Below are 19,550 nucleotides of genomic sequence, written 5' to 3'. Positions count from 1 at the left end.
ACCCATACTACCCAGTTCATTAAAGGGACTGGTCCAGAGTCTTATCACAGTTGCCTATGTGCAAGTATGATGATACTCTGGAAACACAGTAGACTAAATGAGATTTTTTTAAAAAAATTGGCTGATTGCTTTCAAGTCTTAGCAATCCTTTAAAATCTAGAGGTTTTTCTACAGCTTTTCCTGTTTTGGTGGACAAACTCCTCCAGATGGCCAGCAATATGACTCAAGGTCTTGAACTAGCAATGTGAACAGCCTTCTCTGTTCCTTTTTGGAATGGTAACATAAGTTCAGTAACTTTTGGGGAATCTGTGTGTCTGTTTCTGTTTAGCTATTACAAACTCTTGTTAGTAATTACAGAGTACCCAGGCTGGGATTTTGAGTAACCAGTCTTAGTTTCAGCCCTTCACCTTCTTTTAGGACAACCAAGTTGCACCACTATCTTGGAGTAAGTTCCTTCAAGATATGAGACCACACATGAAACCACAGTTTTTAAAGTTCTACTGGGCTCCATTTTGTGATATTACAGTTTTAGGGGGCAGGAAAGAAAAACACTGTGGCAATATCTCCCTTCAAAGAACAACATTCAGGCATTCTTATTCCATAGTCATATCTTGGCTACAGCAACAGTTTGAATTCAATTAAAAGCTTTTAATTGGTCATTCTTCCAAACATTTCCAAACTGTCACTCGATTTCAGATACACCTACAGATCTACTGTCCTAACATAATTTTAGTCTGACACAAAAGTCAATCACACTAATTGTTCAGCAGGAATTAACCTCTTATGCATAATCAGATTATTCCTGTAGCTAGGTTCATTTTGCAAAGATCTTTCCTTTATGTGTACATAAGCAAAGCTAAGCATCAGCACCTGCGAGTCTGACTGGGAAATAACTACTTTATTGGAATGAGAACAGACATAAATATTGAATGTACTTCTAAACTGATTGGAATATTGAAATAGGCTGCAAAGAGACAGGTTGTCTTCAGCTGTGGAGTAATGACACCGATTTTTCTGATTAAAAATACCTTGCCTTAAACACAATTATTAATTAAGTACATGGTTATCTGTGTATGAATAGATATTAAAATGATATCTAAAGAAATTTTAATCAGATTTCAAAGATGATGCTTATGAGGCCATTCTGAGAATGTGCCCTCATGCCTCCATTTAAAACTCACTTATGCACGTCCATTCAGAAAATGGAGTGATCTGGATGATTTGAGAGGCGTGTGAGTATGTGCAGGAGCCAGCTCAGGAATTTGTGAGAATGTGCTGAAAGATATGCTCCCAAGGAAAATTCTAGGGGAGATCTAGGTCAGCTGGAAGAGGGGTGAAATCCGACTGTGAGAACAAGGCAGAGAAGTTGGAAGGAAGAAGAATAGGCAATTTTTTGGTACTGGATAAAAGGAGTTTTGATGATTTGAGTGAAGAAATGTTTTCTTATGCTCAGAAAAACTTACGTGAAGAAAGCTTCATTAGGGGTGTCAACTAATGTTCTGCTTTCCCTCTGAACTGAAATTACAGCAAAGCCCTGGATTTTGACAGCTCACGACAGAGAAGAATCCTGTCATAAAGTGAAGGAAGAGATGGGGCCAGACAGTGGTGCTAGAACTCACACTTTTTTCCAGACAATTTGAAGGACTAGGTATCTGTACTCTCTCCCCAAGAAGCAATCATAAGAACTGAATCAGAATAAAGCACAGACACTTAGGAAATTGTCTCATCAATAAAACAGAAACATTCGCTGGCAGATTTACCTGCATGGCTCATCAGCCACCCTGCCAAAGCATTTCCTGAAACTTCCCTAAAATGTCCTAGATGGAAATTATCTCCATATACAGAAGTTGTTTGCTTCCTTTAAATTGATATGGCATTTTCCACAACATTGTGATTGATTTATGATTTTATTCATCACAGAAATGTCAGCACAGACATGAGGAGCTGTACAATTAATTTTTCAGGAAGGGCAAATAGAGCCAGTGGGGTGAAAAGAGCAAGTTAGCATAAATCATAAAAGCAGGATGATAAAACTCTGAGGTATGGCATGTGCAGAGGTCTGTGTCTTCAACAGTATTCAATAGCCTGATAAAAAGTATGATAATACAGTGAAGAAAACAGAAGTAATCTAAAATAAACTGAAGCAGGGTAGAAAAACTGATATTACAGGAGCTACTATTTCAAGTAATTTTGTGTGCGCCGGGACCACCACATGTACAGTCTGTGGCTACAGCTATACTAAAGCCTGCTGTAAAGTTTAGTGGAATCAATTGTAGTTTTCCTCTCACATCGTATCTCCAGCAAGACATGGCAATGAGATAAGGTATCAGAGGGAAAAATCTACGTAAAACGAGAAAGGTTTTCTTTAGCCAGGCGTGCAAAACTAGTCCTAACCTCAATCTTGTTGCTGATGAGTCGTGTGCTTTTCCATGCCACATGTACATCTGTTTGCTGTACTCGTGAAGTTCAGAGTAAAGTCACTGAATGTTTGAGAATCCTTCCACCCGGGACAGTCCCGTTCCCGGTTAAACACCTCAGCCCACAGGGCCGGGAGCAGCGCTCCGGCAGGGTCGCTCTCGGGGAGCGGACTGCGGAAGCCGACCCCGGCCCTCGTGGCTGTGCAGAATTCATAGAGGGCTTTTCACTGCTGCCACGTGCCCACTTCAACGGGCCGACAGCCCTTCCAGGCTCGCCGGGACCCCGGCCGGGCGGCGAAAGGGCGGGTGGGTGACACGGCGCGGAGCCGCCAGGGCGGCGGGGCCCTGGGTACAGCCCGCTGGGTACAGCGCTGCTGCCGGCAGCCTCGGCCGCGGTGAGCGCCCCTGGGACGGGGTCACTCTTGCTCGGGTCGCGTCACTTCGGTTTCGGGCTTCGGTGCGGTCTTTCGGCAGGGGAAAGGGGCGGGGGAAGGCGGCTCCGGAGCCCCGAGCGGCGGCGGGCGCGGGCGGGAGCCAATGGGTGCCGGCGCGGCCGTGTGACAGGCGGGGCGGCCGCTGCCCCCGCCGGGCGGGGAACCTGCACGGCGGCGCTTGGCAGCATCATCCGCGGCTGCGGGGCTGACACACGCCTCCATCCTCCTCTCTCCCGGCAGCCGCTCACACGCGCCTCGCCGCGGGCGGAGCGGAGCGAGGGGCGCCGCGGCAGACAAAGCAAAGATGGCAGGGATCCTCGCCTGGTTCTGGAACGAGCGGTTCTGGCTGCCGCACAACGTCACCTGGGCGGACCTGCAGAGCACGGAGGAAGCCGCCTTCCCACAGGCGGAGGACCTCTACCTCGCCTTCCCCCTGGCCTTCTGCATCTTCATGATCCGCCTGCTCTTCGAAAGGTAACGCCGAGCCCCTCGCGCCGCCCCGGGCTTGGCTGGGCTGGGCGGGCCCAAGGGCAGCCGAGGAGCCTTGTCAGCCGAGCCTCTTCCCCCGCCGCTGCTTCTCTGCCGGCCTCACCGGGCCCTTGCGCTATCCCTGCCCCTCGGCCGGTCACGTAGCGGGCCCTATGCAGGAAGGTGGAGGGGTTCGAGAGGCAGCCGGCACACCGTTCCCGCTGCCTGCAGCGCGGCCCGGCGCGGGCACTAGGAGGCGAGGTCTGCCCGGGAATGGGCGCAGCCCTCCTGCCACCTGCGCCGGCCGCGGCGGGCGGGGGAGAAGGGCCCTCCGGCACCTGTGCGGATCGGGGCGCGGCGGGGTCCTGTCCATCCCCGTCACGGGAGCTCGGCGAGAAGAGCGGCGGCGGCGGGACGTGGTCCCGGCAGGAGAGTTTGTCCGTGCCCCCGCCGCAGGGCCGCTCGTCACAGCGATGCCCGCGCTGGGTCCCTGCACGGCCGGGAGCGGCGGCGGGCTCAGCATGGGGCCTCAGGTGGGAAGGGACAGTTCTTGGAGAGGGCAGCCCGGGGCACGGGGCTGAGCAGAGCTCGGCGTGGCCAGTGCAGATGGTATCAGTGAGCGGTCCGTGCCGAGTATCGGAGCACTCCTGGGGCTGCCAGGATGTGGAAGCTCAGTGATGAAACGCGCCAGACGCTGTTCACCTCTGAACCAAACTCACCGTTCTTCGAGGCTGCTGAACTCACGAACCACGTTTCACACGTATATACATATACATATATATGAATACGGAATCACAAGGCGTCAGACTAGCGATGGGTGAGCTGTGGCTGTGTTTTCTGTGAGTGCTGAGCAGGGGCCGGCTGTCACGGGGAGGCAGCTGAAGCCAAGTGGGTGCTCACTGGAGCACGCTGCTGCGCCGCATGACAAAGGTGGTGCTCCCTCAACAGCAGAGAACAAAAGAACGATTCCTTATGCCAACACCTACGTGTTTTCAGCGTTGTCTTCTTAGGCATGCTATTAGGGTAGTCAAAGGAGTTACAGGAGGACCGGTAGTTGCTACATGCCAGAGAAGGGCTGTAAAGATACTTCAAAAATGATAAAACAGCTGATCTGCCAGGTACCACTTCAAATTTCCTAGGTATTCCCTCTCCCTGGTTAGAACTTGCCTGTATTCCTCGGTTGGTTGAGAAGATCATATTTGTTTTGAAAAATAAGCTGTCATGGGCTGTTGTTATCTTCTGTGTTGCTTTACAGATTTACTGAACAAGACAGCAGAAGTTGTCATCTGCCTGAAAAATCTGAGGTTGTGAAAAGTTAATTGAAACAATTGAGTTACGTACTGCAACATAGTTACAACTGGAGTAATGAGTACAAGTATTTAGATTATGTCAAATAATTAATTTTTTTTTGCAATCTGTATGATGTATACTTTTGAGTGTTGAAAGTGGTGCATGATATTGCATCTCTTGTCATCTGAACTGCAATATGCATCACAGCAGGACTGTGTTTGATAGAGGAGCAGTTAGTCAGAGATAATTCCAGCCTCAAGTTTAACTCACATTTCTACTAATCTTGATGTGGCTGTTGTTAGCATTGTAGAAGCTACTCTGATTTGTAGTAGTTTGTATCCACTTACTCTGGTTACTTTTCTTCATTAATTTAAAATAATGTTTAATTTTGCAATGCATTATATTTTTAAGTGTTAGTTATACATACTAGAAAACCAGTATTTTTTTAATTGTCTCGTATTCATTAGGCTGATTTTGAAATTTATATCTAGAAATGTGTTCTGCTAACCTGATTGTAGGTGAGAGACCTCCAAAGATGTTTTATTAAGAATTACTTAGGCATATGTTTTTCCCTTTTAAAATTAAAATCAATTTCAAAGCTATGCTGTGAGAGTAGGATCAGGCTGTTTTGTGTGGGATTAATCCACTCAGCATGGTGCAACAATGATTTTTCATGTAGAGCATTTTATTAAAGCAGGCCGAGTGAAAGCAACTGGACCTGTTTCCACTGATGAGGGCAGGGGGATTGTGTATGACTTTGAATGGGGGAACGATCAAGCTTTATTATTGCTTATTGTTAATTGGTTTTTTCAGATTTCTGTGCTGTGGTTGTTGGGAGCTACTGAAATCCTTCATGCACATCATCAATTAAAGGTCTGCAATTATACAAGATTTAGGAGGGGGAAGAGAGGAATATCATTAAAATTGATTTTTTTTTTTCTCTGTATTAAAACGTGGGGGGTTTTTTAACTCAAGTTGTGAATGACTGATGAATGTGCTGCATCCTGCAACATGCTCTTGCAGATGTTTAGCAGTTGCAATGCTAGCAGCTAAAGAAAAAATAAATACAGGTTCTATAACCCATTTTAAAAACTTGCAGGTTTATTTTAGATCTATGACTGTATTGTAGTATTGTAACATCAATGTGTTCTCTATTTTTTTTGTAAGATACTTTTACTCTCATACAGGTGCTCTTGTAATTCTGTACACTGGTAGGTAAGCAGACACAAGGTGTTAAGAATCTGATTATGTGTTTTATATCCATTATTTTCAGACTGCTTCATAGCAGCTGACTGCTAGGCTGCTGGAGTTTATTCTTCTGCTTCACAGGAAGGGTTACTAACTTCATGAATCCTCACAATAGTAAGAAATACATTTTGGGGGAGTTGGACTTCACATGTCTTTGCTTACAAAGTTCTTGACATGTTTGGGGGATACAACTTGCAAGTTGATATATATGTTTATATTCTATATACATATGTATTTGTGTGTACATGCTTGCAGGTGGAATTGAAATGACAGAACTTGGAAATTTTGTTCTTTACATATACATGTATTATTTACAGAGTTAATCCTACAGGGGTTTTTGTTGTTGTTGTTATTGTTTGTTACTGGTTTGGTGAATCAGCTAACCAAGCCAAGAAAATAATCTAGACACATTTTAATTTTTTTTCTCTTTTGGAGGGAGTTACTTTTTATTGATTTCCTTTCCTCCTATCCCTGACCAGACCTCTTGAATGAAAGCAGAAGGTAGATTAGAACATTATTTGCATGTTCAGCTGCCTCAGCAAGTGAATCTGATGATGATAAGTGCTCCTGAAATAAGGTTTGGTCTGAGGTATAATCTCATAGCCATGAGATTTAGTGGATGTGTCTGCTGAGATTATCATAGTTATGGATGTAAAAAGATGTTAAAATACTTTAACAGCCTTTTCTCTTTTCCCTTCCTTCTCCTTCATCTATTTCTTTAAACACAAAGTACGTTTTAGAAAATTATAATAACTAAGCACAAAGATAGTGTTACCTAGTAATTTGGAAGACAGCAGAATTTAGCAGTGCAGTGGGTAATGTGGGAACATATTTTCCTGTAGAATGTATACATTTTGTGTGTCTTACTACTTTTTTTAAAGACATGTAAGCAATTAAGGACACCTTCTGTACTATATGATGCTTTCAGGTAATGTAAGTGCTCAGTAATAAGTCTCTATCTTCCTGGATCCTTTCCAGTTCTACTGTGAGAAAGCCAGGTTAATGATGAATTGAAACTGGTCTTACTAATAGCAGGGTGTTGTGATGTTGATTGGCCTAAAAATATAAAGAAACACCTGTTATTCTGGGCAAATAAAATTTGTCTTCTTTTGTTTATGGGATAACATGGCTCTTCTCCCTCTGTGCTACACCTCATTGCTCAGAAGCAGCATCCTTTGCTAAACTCCTAAGCATGTCCTCTGTGAGGAGTGTGTGCTTGTACAAAAACAGTGTTCACTCAGCAGTCAGTGTGCTTGTTGGACACAAAGCAAGAGGATAACGCTTCTGTTTTAGAGATTTCTCTTAAGGCAGAAGTTGACTGAATCCCCCAGAAGGATTTTCCTGACCAAACAGATTTCTGATGTGGTCCAGCAAGCTTCTGAGTCAAGTAGTCTGATATTACTGCTTTCTTTACACTTGGCTCATCTATTGAAGTTAAAATATTTCATCTCTGCACTGTAGTTGCACTGTATTTTATTTCCTTCATCTTGTAAGCACCAGTTTGGGCTCAGATCTAATGAAATCACTCTATGAATCAGCAAACTAGGCTTACACTGCTTTTATTGTAATCTGGCCTTGATGGGGAGCAGTTCTCAAAGGTGATGGTGATATTCTGCAGTTGATGGAATGGCTTGTAAGGTCAGAGATAGCTTGATTATATATAGCAACAGCCCTCCAGCTGCACTGGCTTGAACTGAACCAGCCACATCATTTACTATTACTCCAGTCAAGAGACTGTAGACATTGAGCATATGGAAATTCATGGCTTTTATATGAAACTTTATTTTTGTAGTGATAATTCAGTCTCAAAGGTAACCTCAGCTGATTTTTATTTAGTATAACACAGTAGAATTCCTACTGGATCTGGGTGACATGATGCAATGACTGTATGGGCATGTATATATGTATTTGCTAACTATAAAAATTCATTTAGATGACAATACATACAGTCTTACAAGTGTTTCTGGTGTGTATTGCATACATGCAAATTGGGTTTTTGTACTTCCTAGGACATCTAGTATCGGTTAATTTTTTTTACAACAAAAAAAGAGGCTAGACAGGATACAAATTTTGGAAGAGAGTGTACAAACTTGCTGTATTTCCAGCAGCCCAAAACCTCATCTGGAGAGATTGGGTGGGGCACTGATGGTTATTTCTGTTGAAACCTTTTCCTAGGCTGTAGTATTTACAGATGTTTTGCTTATTTCCCTGTATGTTAGGTGAAATCTGATCATTCAGGTGTAATTCATTTGTATGTAAGTGGATGCATGTGTTCTGACAATAACTTTCTCAGTTCTTTCTTTTTTTAATTTTTTTTTCAAAAGATGACATGTAGGGCTTTTTCTTTTTCCTTAATTGCTATTTATTAAGTGCTTAATTTTGTCGAAATTGAATAGGATATTGAAATTGCTAACTTGTATGAAAAGACAGACACTGGAAAGAAAACTAAAAAACCAATTTCTTTTCAACTTCAAACTAATTTAGTTTTAAAAAGTAACAATAGAGCTTTAGCAGTAAATAGCTTTAAAATGCATTTATATCTTCATTGTACTATCCATTTCTCTATGTTTCTTTAAGTTACTAATTTTCTGTCATTTATCTTTTTCTTTATATAACCATTTTTGTTTTCTAGGGTTGCAGGGTTGAGCTTCTGCCACTAACACTTGCAGACTAACACTTCCCAACAAAATGATTGTTTTACCTTGGCCTGCCTTACCAGCTCAGAGCAGAGCAGTGTACACTCATGCATGCCTGTCCTGCCAGTGCTGGCTGCTCTGTAATGTAGTTGTGTGCTCACACACAGGCTTAGAGTGTTCCTTTAAAAGAATACGGAGTGGATAAAATGCACATTATTTGAGTGCCCTCCATGTACAGATGTGCATTACTTCGATCTTAAAATTAGGAGTTAAATGGGAAGTGCGTGCTGAGCTCCAGAAGAGAATGCCATTAAAAGTAATTCCTAAAATATCTGCTTGAGAGAAGTATGACAGGTAAACCACAGCTCTGCCAATGGAAAGGTTTCAGTGCCAGGTCACTAGTGGGTTTGGGAGCCTATTACTGAGGCAGAGCCACTGTTAGTGGGGTTTTATCTGAGTGCAAGTTCCAGTTACTGGTAGCAACTCCAGTTTGGTTCCTGCCTTGGTTTCTGTAACCACGCCATGGGATCCAAATTGTCTGTGTCTGTTTCTGCTGCTTCTACTTCTGCCTCTGTCACTGATTAACAGGCATTTGCCAAGGATTCATTCTTGGAAAGTTTTTGGTAGCTGCCTCTTTCTACACATCTGCAGACCAGTGTCTTACTAGTCCATACAAAATATTTAGTAAATTAACATTTGGGATATTCTGTTCCCTTAAATCTATCTCTGTTCCTGTCAACACGGTTGATCCCTGAGCTGAACAGTGTTTTATTGACCATATTTTTGGGGGGAAGTTTGTTCTTTTTTCTCAAGTTGTTAAATATCCCATGCCTGGAGTAGGTTTACAGTTTATTAGCATTTGTTGTTTCTGTACCTGTCTCGAGATGGTCTTGGAGTTCTGAGAAGTTAAAATTACAGCATAAAACTATATATCTTTTGTAAGTGATGTAGCCTTCTATGATATCCAGTTGTATGCTTAAGACTGTAGTTGATGGCTTATGGCCAATCATATGCATATGATGTTTATCAACAATTCCTTGGAGTTGTTTTGTGTCTCCCACCAGAGTGACTTCCTTCACTCACTGGGCACTTACAGATTTTGGGGAACATCCAGTCAAGGGAAAGGAAGGGTCTATGCTCATGAAACATGTGGGTCTCTGATAATTTGAAACAGGAGGAATCACTAATATCTTGCTTTAAGGTGAGCAAAGTTTCTGACAATCAGATGGCCTGAGAACTTCTGTCCTCTGGGAACAAGTGTTTTTAGCACACAGTCCTTACAGAAGACTGACTCTACACCCTGTGGTGTCCATCAGTTTCTGGCAATGCCTTTCTGGGTATTCTGAAGTAGTCAAATTGCAGCCGGGGTGAGAGAACTGGACTATTTAGCACAGTCAGTTGTAATCTTAGAGATGCTTTTTAGGTGGAACTGTAACACGAAATTGTGACTTCTGCACAAAAAACAGAGAGTAAACTGAATTTTTTTTTCCCCTACATCATTAATACCTCTCTTAATAGCAAATTCTGCTGTTGTTAAGATTTAAAATTTCTAAGTGATTGTAAAGCCTCATGTAACTATGACTGATGTAGCACAATCAAATTTTAATTCTCAAGGTAATTGTACAATTACTAAGAAAATTTAAGAATTGTGAAGGAGTGTAACATTCAGTTAACCATGTTATGTATATTGGCCATTAATCCAAGTTATGTATTGCACAGGGAGGAATGAAATGCTAAGGGTCTCCAGACCACCTTGTATTAATGAAATATCACTCAGGTTCACTAACCTAAAATTCATTTGAATATTATAAATGTTGCACATTAAAGTTTGGTCTGATGTGATGAAAAGCCTTCTTTCTGCTCATAGGTCACACTAGCATAGTTAAAGCAAAATCCCTAAATCACTTGCATTTTTTCTCAGTGAAAGTGCAGTAGAAACTTCCTTTTAATAATATCTTTGCTGTATTGGTTTCTCCTATATGGATTCGGGCAATAACCTATAATACTATATTAAAAGAAATAAATCTACCTGGCACAGTGAACATGGTTTGTGTTGCACAGGGGTCAGAGCTTGGAATGTGTTTATTGGCATAAAATCTCGCATTCTTGAGGCTATTTGAGTATTTGTGCTTGCAGTAGTATTTATCTGTCATTTACAAAAGCTAGTAGCTCTATTTTTATCAGTAGTGAAATAACATAACGTGGTGTCATCAAATCTATTCACTGCCCAATTGCCATCCTCTGAGATAAACTTAGTAATTTTTAGTTCCACAAGCAGAAAAAGGCTTAATAGAAATGATGCTGAATGGGATCTCTTCACTCCCTTTTCACCTCTTTTCCTGACTGAATTCGGTTCTATATGACATAGAGAAAGTTCAGATACCTGAACTTTCATTGGTACTTTTACTATGTCTGTGGGACTCCTGTCTTTTCACTGAGAAGGGAGTGGAAGCGAAGACTACTCTCAGTTTATACTTTCCTATGGTGTTTGACAGAGCTATAAACTGCTTTTGTACCAATACTGTCTACATTGAAATGGTACAAACGAGCTAAACTGCCTAGGCTAATGAGAGATGCTTTCCTGCAGTGGCAGGGAATTGCTTATTTGGAAGTAAGACTGTGCTCTATAGCTCAAAGTAAAGAGCTTACTCAAAAGCAGTTCCTGATCACAGAAGTAATGTGAAAGGAAGATCAGAGTGGTGCATTGTAATATCCCTTGTGCTTGCTTTTCCTTTTGTCTATTGTGACTGTGTGATGTGTGTTCTGCTGAGATGCAGTTGCCTCCATAGCTGGAGATAGATGCCTTGGTGTGCTTTTATTCAGAAGACTGCTTGAACAGGTTATGTTCCTTAAGATGCACAGAAATTAGCCTTGATATGGCAACTGTTGAAACATTGTAAGTGGGCAGCATAAATGTGGAATGCTAGTCTAAACCAGTGGGCATTACAGTGTGACAAAAGAGACAAAAGTAAATCTACATAAAATGAAAGTGAGTGCAGAAATTTTTGGGGTGGTGGGTGAGCTCAGGTAGCACTTCTCAACCAGGAGGAGACCTGTGCAGCTGGGGAGCTGGAGAGCTCCAGCCTCTCATCAGTTGATTATCAGAGTTGTGACTCTCCTGAGCTCTGCTGTAGCAGATGAGACCAGTGCTTTGTCAAGACCAGAATCCCCCTTGCAACTGGTAAGACCAGTTGTTTCTGTTGAAAACAAAGTTCTAGGAAATGAGTGAATCATGAATATATGCCTGTGGACAAGCTTTTCTGCATTTGTCCATTAGCTGTTCTCAAACTTCCTGCTTCAATACTTGTGGTTGTCCAAAGCAGGCTGCTGGATGAGATGATTGAGTCCAGCTGGGTATAATTAATTCCTGTTATGGGCATTATGTTGGAAAGAAACTGAGAAAAAGAAAAGCAGGTGGTTAGACCACAAGCAGAAACGTGTTGTGTATATATTGAAGCAATAATTGAGTGGTAATTGAGTGGTTGATTCTTATCAGTCAAGTTTTCCCACACAGTTGTATGAGAGAAGGGTGAGAACTGATATGATAAGAGAGTAGCCTGAAAATGTGAACAGTTCCAGCGCCAAACATTTCCCAGTCTTACAACACTTGTACTAAATTAACAGTGATTGCATTGTTTTGATGACAAACGGAACTGTAGATGGAGTCCTGGGAATGCTGGTGGGCAGAGATTGGTAGTGGGGTACAGTGAAAGGACAAGAGGCAGCAAGCCATTGATATGCAGGAAATTCTGTTAAACAAACTTTTCCTTGGGCTGGTGGTGAAACACTGTGACAGGTTACCCAGAGAGGCTGTGGAGTCTCCAGTTGTGGATGTACTCTAAAAGCATGGGCATAGTCCTGCCCTGATTGATCATCCAGCAGACCTGGACATCTCCAGAGGTCTCTTCCAACTGTGGTGACTGTGTGAAATCATAAACCTTACTGAATGGTACCAGTGCAGGGCTCCAAGGCACTCCTGAATTCTGTGTCTCGATGAAGTTTGAAAACTGTGTTGGAAAACTGAATAGGAGAGGATTAAGTTGAAGTTCACTGAAAACCTATAGAAGAAAATTAGGGCAGAGCATGGAACATTTGATTGAATGATCATATGTATTTTCCATTTTTTGTAGAATGGATCTTTTGATTTTATTGCAGTCTGATGTGTGAGCAGATGAGATGTAAACTGAGAAATAGATGTGGACCTCTTCTACCTAAGACAGAAATTACCTTATGGGTACCCAAAATTAAGTCTGAGTTGCTTTGAAATAGACACATTCTATTCCCTTCTAGGATCAATGCTTTGAGTCTCCTACAGCATAAAATCTGATTATAACAGGCCATTTTGAGGACAATTTTAGTTTTGTTCCACTTGTTTCTTCTCAACACTGCAATATCTTTAAGATTATTTTGGATTTGAAAAAATTCATGGAAAGAGGTGCTTAGATGACAGAAAGCAGAAATCACATGCCTTACTGGAAAAGCTTTTATTCCCTTTGTGTTCAGGATAATAAGAGTAAATCAGACTTAGGGGCGAAAAAAGAGAGAAGCCAGTCTTCAGTTTCACATTCACTAATTCTTTATTTTGGTGATAAAATGCATTGTTGAAAATATATTTGGGTATGTGTGTGACAGAGTAATTTATATACCACAATGGCTTCATATAACGCTGATGAATGTACTTCTTTCTATTTTTTTAAAATATCATTACATCAAAAAATAGTTGTAAGGAGTGGATATAAAATATTGACTGCTCTAGAAAATGAGATATTTCAAAATGCCACATTTTGGGGTGATAATGAAACAGTTTGGTATTTGACACAAGAAATGCATATCTTTTCTCCTAATTAGAGGTAGTGTCATGTGTGCTAAGCTGGAATTGTTATTTTCTAGAGCATTTATAGGAAACATGAAAAATACTTGGTTTTCTTCCAGTTTGGAATGAAATGAAAAGTTAGAAATGTCAAAATTTCATCAGGAACAGATGTCCTGACTTTGAGCCAACACTGATAAATGGGTTTAGTTACAAGACAAGGATATAGAGATAAAAATGAGATCTCTATAGCATTGCCAGCCTCCAGAATCACACATTCTTCACCAGAGTTAACAGTTTGTATCGTGCATGACACACAGAAAGTTTCATTGTGTTTTTCTGTTTGTTTCGTGTTTTATTGGAGGAAGAAGTTACCTCTTAACAGGTTGATTTTCTTGAAAATATGCTGATGGTTTGTTAGAGTCATGACAATGGTTTGAATCTCTAGCCTGATATTTACCTTCAGTTGCCAAGATGAAAAGTGTGCTAGCAGAAATAGAACATTACTTCACCTTGTTTGCTCTTCCATCGAGAGCTGACTCCAGGTTTGAAGAGAACCCAGCCACTTGTACCCATCACATAAGTATTCCTTGTGTTTTGCTTTGTTTCCCGACAGGAATAATTCAGGTGTAACACCAGAGTGGTTTAGAGCCTTAAATACTAATAACAAATCTCTCAAGTAAGTTGCCTCAAAGGAAAGAAAACTTCAAATTTACCTTGAAGCATCTGCTTTTACACTTATTTTTAAAGGTTCTCAAAGGTTTCAAGCTGATTCTAATTTTATCAAGACTGTCTCAGTTTGGTGGAAAAACAATGTGTTGGTCATCCTCATCTCTAAACTCTTCTCGTGTTTATCAGGAGCAAACCATCGCTTCTTTCACATTTTCTTTCTGTAAACTCTTGTATCTATACCAGGAAATATTTTTTTTAATGGTTTGAAAATAACCCAAGGTCATTGACTAAGAAAATAGCATCTGCTAAATAATCTGCCATCCTCTTCCAGCTCTCAGACTAGAGCACAGCACATTAAGAAACCATGTACACAGAGGAGGTATCTGTTAAAGCAAGGATGTTGTCAGCTATGTGGTCCATAAAGGGATTCTTTGGTTTCAGTCCTGCATACCCAATGTTTTGTGTACAATATGCAAAGGACCTCTGTTTCCCTTGAATACCTGTGGCTGAGTGGAGACCTTGACCACTAAAGGAAGCTTTTGTTATGGATTTTGTTTTACTTTTTTACTTATTTATGGTGGTGGGCTTCTGTCTTGGGGAAGGCTTGTTGGAATGAAGAGTCAAGGCAGTAGTATCCAACATCTTACTTTTTCTTCTTGATCACATGTAGAAATTTTAAATAAAAAGTGAGATTAGTGTATCTTCATATGTAAAACCAGTCTTTGGAATCCAGATATTGCCACTTACATCTTGTCTTCTTTTTCAGACTTGTATTAACTTCACTTGGGGCTCCTGTGAATCTCTTGCAAAGCTTTAGGCCTGCCTGATGCACATGGACTGGTAAATTCTAAGTTATACATGAAAAAATAAGGGTCAGAGGTTTTCATGCTCCCATCCCAGTGACTTCATAGAGTTTCCTGTGAAACATCCTGGAGTCTATACAGCAGGCTAGTTGTTGGTCTTCCAACATTTGTTTTCCTAGGTGAATTTTAATGTAAAAAGAACATAAATTTTGTGATACTGTGCTCAATCCATAAAGACAGTTTTGTCACACAGTCTTATTGGATTATTTGCATATGGTAAGGTCTGCAGGAGGTTTCTTTGAGGGTGGTTGAACTGATTTGAGGATCTATATTACACTTAAATAAAATTTATTTACTCAGATTTCCTGAGTCTGATCTTCTGTCAATATAAATTAGAAATCAAGTTCTGCTGATTTCTGGTGTTTTATCAGCATATAACTTCTGTGAAACACCAGAAATTTTATGACATTATTCATGGTCATGTGCAGCCATGGAGTTTTAGTAATATAGTAATCTTATCTAGTAATTAGATTGCTGTTTTAGTAATTAGGAAGCAGACACAATTATATCTCTAGACTTATATATACATAAATATATATAAATATATAATTTACTTTTGTGTTGCATTTTTCTTTCCTTGACTAAGGGCCACATTTCCCCCCTTCTTCCATTTTTTTCAGGACTAGGAGTATTGATTTTTGTCTGAAAATCCTCATACAAAAGGTTAGTTAACATTTGATGTCAACTAGAATGACTTGCTCTTTTTTCACAGAGTAAGGAGTGCTCCTGCATGCTGTAGGGTGATGGAGCAGTGAAAGGGACTTGCTACTCCTTCCTGCAGTCCCTTTAACAAAAACATCTCTAATGGTGACTGAAGACTGAGCCTGCTGCTCAGTGACAGGCTGCTGGTATGCACCTTGTGGACAGCTTTCCTGTGTCCTGCCTCAGTTCTGCTCTTGCACAAAGCTGCTGTATGGAGGAGAAGGTCTGATACATCTGTGCAGTGGTTGTAGCTCCTGTCTACATGCATAGAATGGCCTGGAAGTAGTATTCAGGTGTTGCCCTAGCAGGCAGTGTGCTGCAACTGCATTGCTGTCAGCCCATGTGACAGGTAGTTTAATGTGAACCCAGGCATTCTATGTAAACTGTAGTCACTTCCAGAGTAACAATATAAGCAGCTATTAGGAGTTCTGAGGACAAACAAACAGAAAAAGCAAAGTGTCATCCTTATGATGATGATGTTTGTTCCACATGTGATGCTTTTGTGATTTAGAGAGAACAGTGGGGTGTGTGTACATGTTGATATTAGAATAGGTTGTAATGATGGCCTCCATGACTGTCTCAAGTCTGCCTCTCTGCTTCACAACGAGGCTTTTTTTGCCTGGTAGCGCTGCAGGTATTTGTTTACACTGAATGACATAAAGAGGCCTCTGAATGAGCACACTTGCATAATGAACAGTGCATTCATTGGATCCACCCTGTATTTTCTTCCAGCTTCCATTCACTGGGCTTTCTTCAGTTGAAGGCTTGGCAAATGTTCCCTCTCAACTTTGCCTACAGAAGAGCAGTTACCAACCAGAAAACTTTATCACAGGAGTGAGCCTTGCATCCTCCTGGCCCTCCACACTTCTGGCCTGTGGGAGAGTAATGAAAAGTATACTGGTCTGGTTTTTGCTGTTGATGTTGAAAGAGTGAGGCTTCTGACCTCAGGAGGTCTAAATCTGAGTATTATAGTCAAGTAGAGGACTAAAACTTAGTGTGCTTGTGTTTTCTCCTGATTATTTTGAGTAATCTGTTATTAAGCACAGTAATAGCAACAATAGTAATAGTAGAGTTGATTATTTGCCTGCTTTGAAAGGGTGCTTTCTGATGCAGGTCTATAAAGTGAACTTAATGCATATGAACAATAATATGGTGACTGTGTCACTGCCTGTGTCTAATAAGGCTGTGTAAAAGTGAAAACCAGCAGAAGGAAATGCTGATGCTGTTCTGCATTAAGCATGGGATAATGCTTGGCATGAAAACCCGTGAGTCGAGGAGGGCTGCTGTGTATGGCAGTGCTCTATACCAAAGAGATGTGTCCTCCTTATTTGGCTAGAAAGAAATAAATTTTGTAGATTATTAAAAATATGGATTTTAATAATGCTTTTGGACACCTGAATGGTATCTAAGGACACAAAATAAAAAGTACTTACAAAGTTATTCTCTTGTAATTGTTGTAATTTTAATGAAGGACTTTTAGGCTTTATTTATGACAATAGCACACTAGTGGAGTGTGCTTCAGCTCTCAGTTTGTAGTTCTAGGTTTAGATTTTGGTTCTGCACCTGGATTATTTGTGGTATAAACAAAATAATGATAAAATGTATGTTCTTTTGGTCCTACTGCAGAGCAAGCTCAGTGAATTTGGCACTCCAAAGCCTATTAACAGTGTTAAAAGAATGAGTAATAAAAGCAGAAGTTGGAATACTTCTGTGCCATCAATAAATATTTGCATCTTGGATGACAGATCATGACAAGTCAACCCCCTCATGAGTGTGAGTAATGTAGATAATTTTTGTGGAGATGCAGTGCAGCAACCACATGACTTGTGATGTGACAATCTGCTGCTCTTCAATATCTTGACACTTCTGTTGCTTACTTGGAATGTAAAGTTTAGAGAATTAATTACCCACCAAACTCTTCCTGTACTTGCTGGGTAAAAATCGTGAGTGCAGAGGTTGAGGACTGGACCAGAGGTAGGAATGGGGCAGAGAAGTAGAATTGGAAGGAGCACACAGGTGTCTTCTGGAGTGTGGGAGAGGGGAGTGGGACTAAAGATGCATTGTGTGTGGGGAAAACATGACTGTGGTGTAAGTCTGTGCACTTGGGTGGAATGTGGTGTAACTGGGCATGCCTGTTTGTTTGTGTCACCAGAAACAATGTGTTTGCAACTATTCCCTTCAGCTACACTTGTAAATTCAAAGGTATATGAGACACTTATATCCTAGGCAAGGAAGAGACTTGATGTATACATGTCTTGTCTTCCTCAAGTTTTTCACGAAACAGACCTGAAAATTCTTCAGAAGAATTCAATTTTTTTTTTCTTTTTGGCAGTAAGAAAGCCATAGTATTTGTGTCATTGCAGTCCTGTCCCATGTGGAAAGGTGTAGCATGCCCAGGCACCACCCCCACCTTCTTGCAAAATCTTTAATGAAGACAGATGACAACTAAGAGATGCCAGACAGGTCATGTGGCCCAAAATGATTAGTCTGGTATCTATTTATCTCTTCTGATGACATCTAGAAATCTGTTATTTGGGAGGGAAAGCACCCTTTCTTCTCTTTCCAAATTAAGTCAGTAATAACCTTCTAGGTTTGGTTGGAAAATGTAGGTACTGCTATTCCTGGAAGATCTTAGTGATAGATTGGATCCTTGTCATTCAGCAGAACCCTATATGATCAGGGAGATCAGGAACTGGTCTGAAGGGCAACCAAAAGGAAATAAAGAACATTTATGTTAAATGTCATTGGGGAAAGTGATTTGCATCTGCAGAGGTTAAAAATAAAATAGTATTAAAAGGAGACAATTTCTGACTGGTGAGCTGAGAGTTCCAAGAAGAGAGGAGTTACAGCTGAGGTGACAAACCTCAATATAGCCAAGAACAATGGGAGACCTTGAGCATGGAGCAAATAGTTAAAATTTGAGGCTGGTGGGCCTTTGTGAGAAAGAATAATATTGTTGTTTGCAATGAGTTGTCTAAAGTGGACTTTTCTTTGCCCATTGCAACTGCCTGACAAACTCTTCTGTTGGCAAACCAGGATAGATAAAAGGATTCTTGATTTTAAGATAAAGAACATTTCCCATCAGCTAGGCAACGCATCCTTCATGTTCTTAAGCTATCACAGTACAAAAATACTGCTTAAGTCATCTGGGGAACCTAATAGTGTGCTCTCTTATGACTTTATTAGCACTAAAAATTTCTTTTATGACATTAGGAATAATGCTGAATAGTTGTTCTTGTTACATGGTGTGCTGTAAGGGGGGATTGTGTCTCTGTGTGTGTGAGAAAAATGGTCATGTTCTCTAGTTACCCAGAACAGTTATGATTGCCTGGATCTTCTAGAAGCACAAGATGTTTTCAGCAATTAATTTATAGACTGAGCAGACGTTTCTTATGGCAAGAACCCAATAAAGGACAAAAGCTGTTCTCTGAAAGACTCAGATATTTTCCCAATAACAGGCTTAAGGAAAAAAAAATCTGCAAATTTTATTTCTTTTATTGAGAAACACCTATTTCATAAAGGAGATCTTCTGTTAAGTTTGTCTGTAGACTGTCAGTCATAAAATACATTAATGATCTAACAGGAGGCATTTAAGCAACTGAAAAAAATCCACTTTCTTTACTTAAAACAGTTTTAATGTTCTTGAGAACTATTGTTAAATTGGTTAAAACTTCAGTTTGAGTAGCTTTTTAATAAATTGGGGAAAAAGTAATTTCCAGCTTAATTTTTCAGCCAGTATTTTAGAAGTAAAAATAAACTTGTCATCATATAGGAAGCAAACCTAGCTGACAGTGTTGATGTGCTAGACATCGTTAAAGAACAGCACCAGTTTCTGATTGATTTCTGGAACAAGAACCGTACTAATGCAAATGAAGTTTCTCAAGTTACTTTACAATTTATCAATTGAATAGGATAGTGAAAAAACACCTTTTTGAATCTCAGTGTTTCTCATTCTGGGGTCATATTTAAAATGAAAGATAAATGAAGGAAGTATAATTTAGGTATAAATA

The 19,550-nt window shown here is 40.6% G+C and overlaps 1 protein-coding gene across 3 annotated transcripts in view; it reads left to right on the top strand.

Annotated features, from left to right (window-relative positions):
- Positions 1–3,039: 3,039 nt before the first annotated feature.
- Positions 3,040–19,550, top strand: part of CERS6 (ceramide synthase 6) — a 102,741-nt gene continuing 86,230 nt past the window's right edge. For all 3 annotated transcript variants that reach the window (XM_088168082.1, XM_014890913.2, XM_088168081.1), the window contains exon 1: positions 3,040–3,325. In XM_088168082.1, coding sequence (XP_088024208.1) covers positions 3,156–3,325 — 170 coding nt within the window. In that variant the 5' untranslated portion in view covers positions 3,040–3,155. The remainder of the gene's footprint in view (positions 3,326–19,550) is intronic.

This window comes from Sturnus vulgaris, chromosome 7 (genome assembly GCF_052056855.1).
Source record: "Sturnus vulgaris isolate bStuVul1 chromosome 7, bStuVul1.hap1, whole genome shotgun sequence".
NCBI classification, from domain to species: Eukaryota; Metazoa; Chordata; class Aves; order Passeriformes; family Sturnidae; genus Sturnus; species Sturnus vulgaris.
This window is presented reverse-complemented; position numbering and strand designations above follow the sequence as displayed.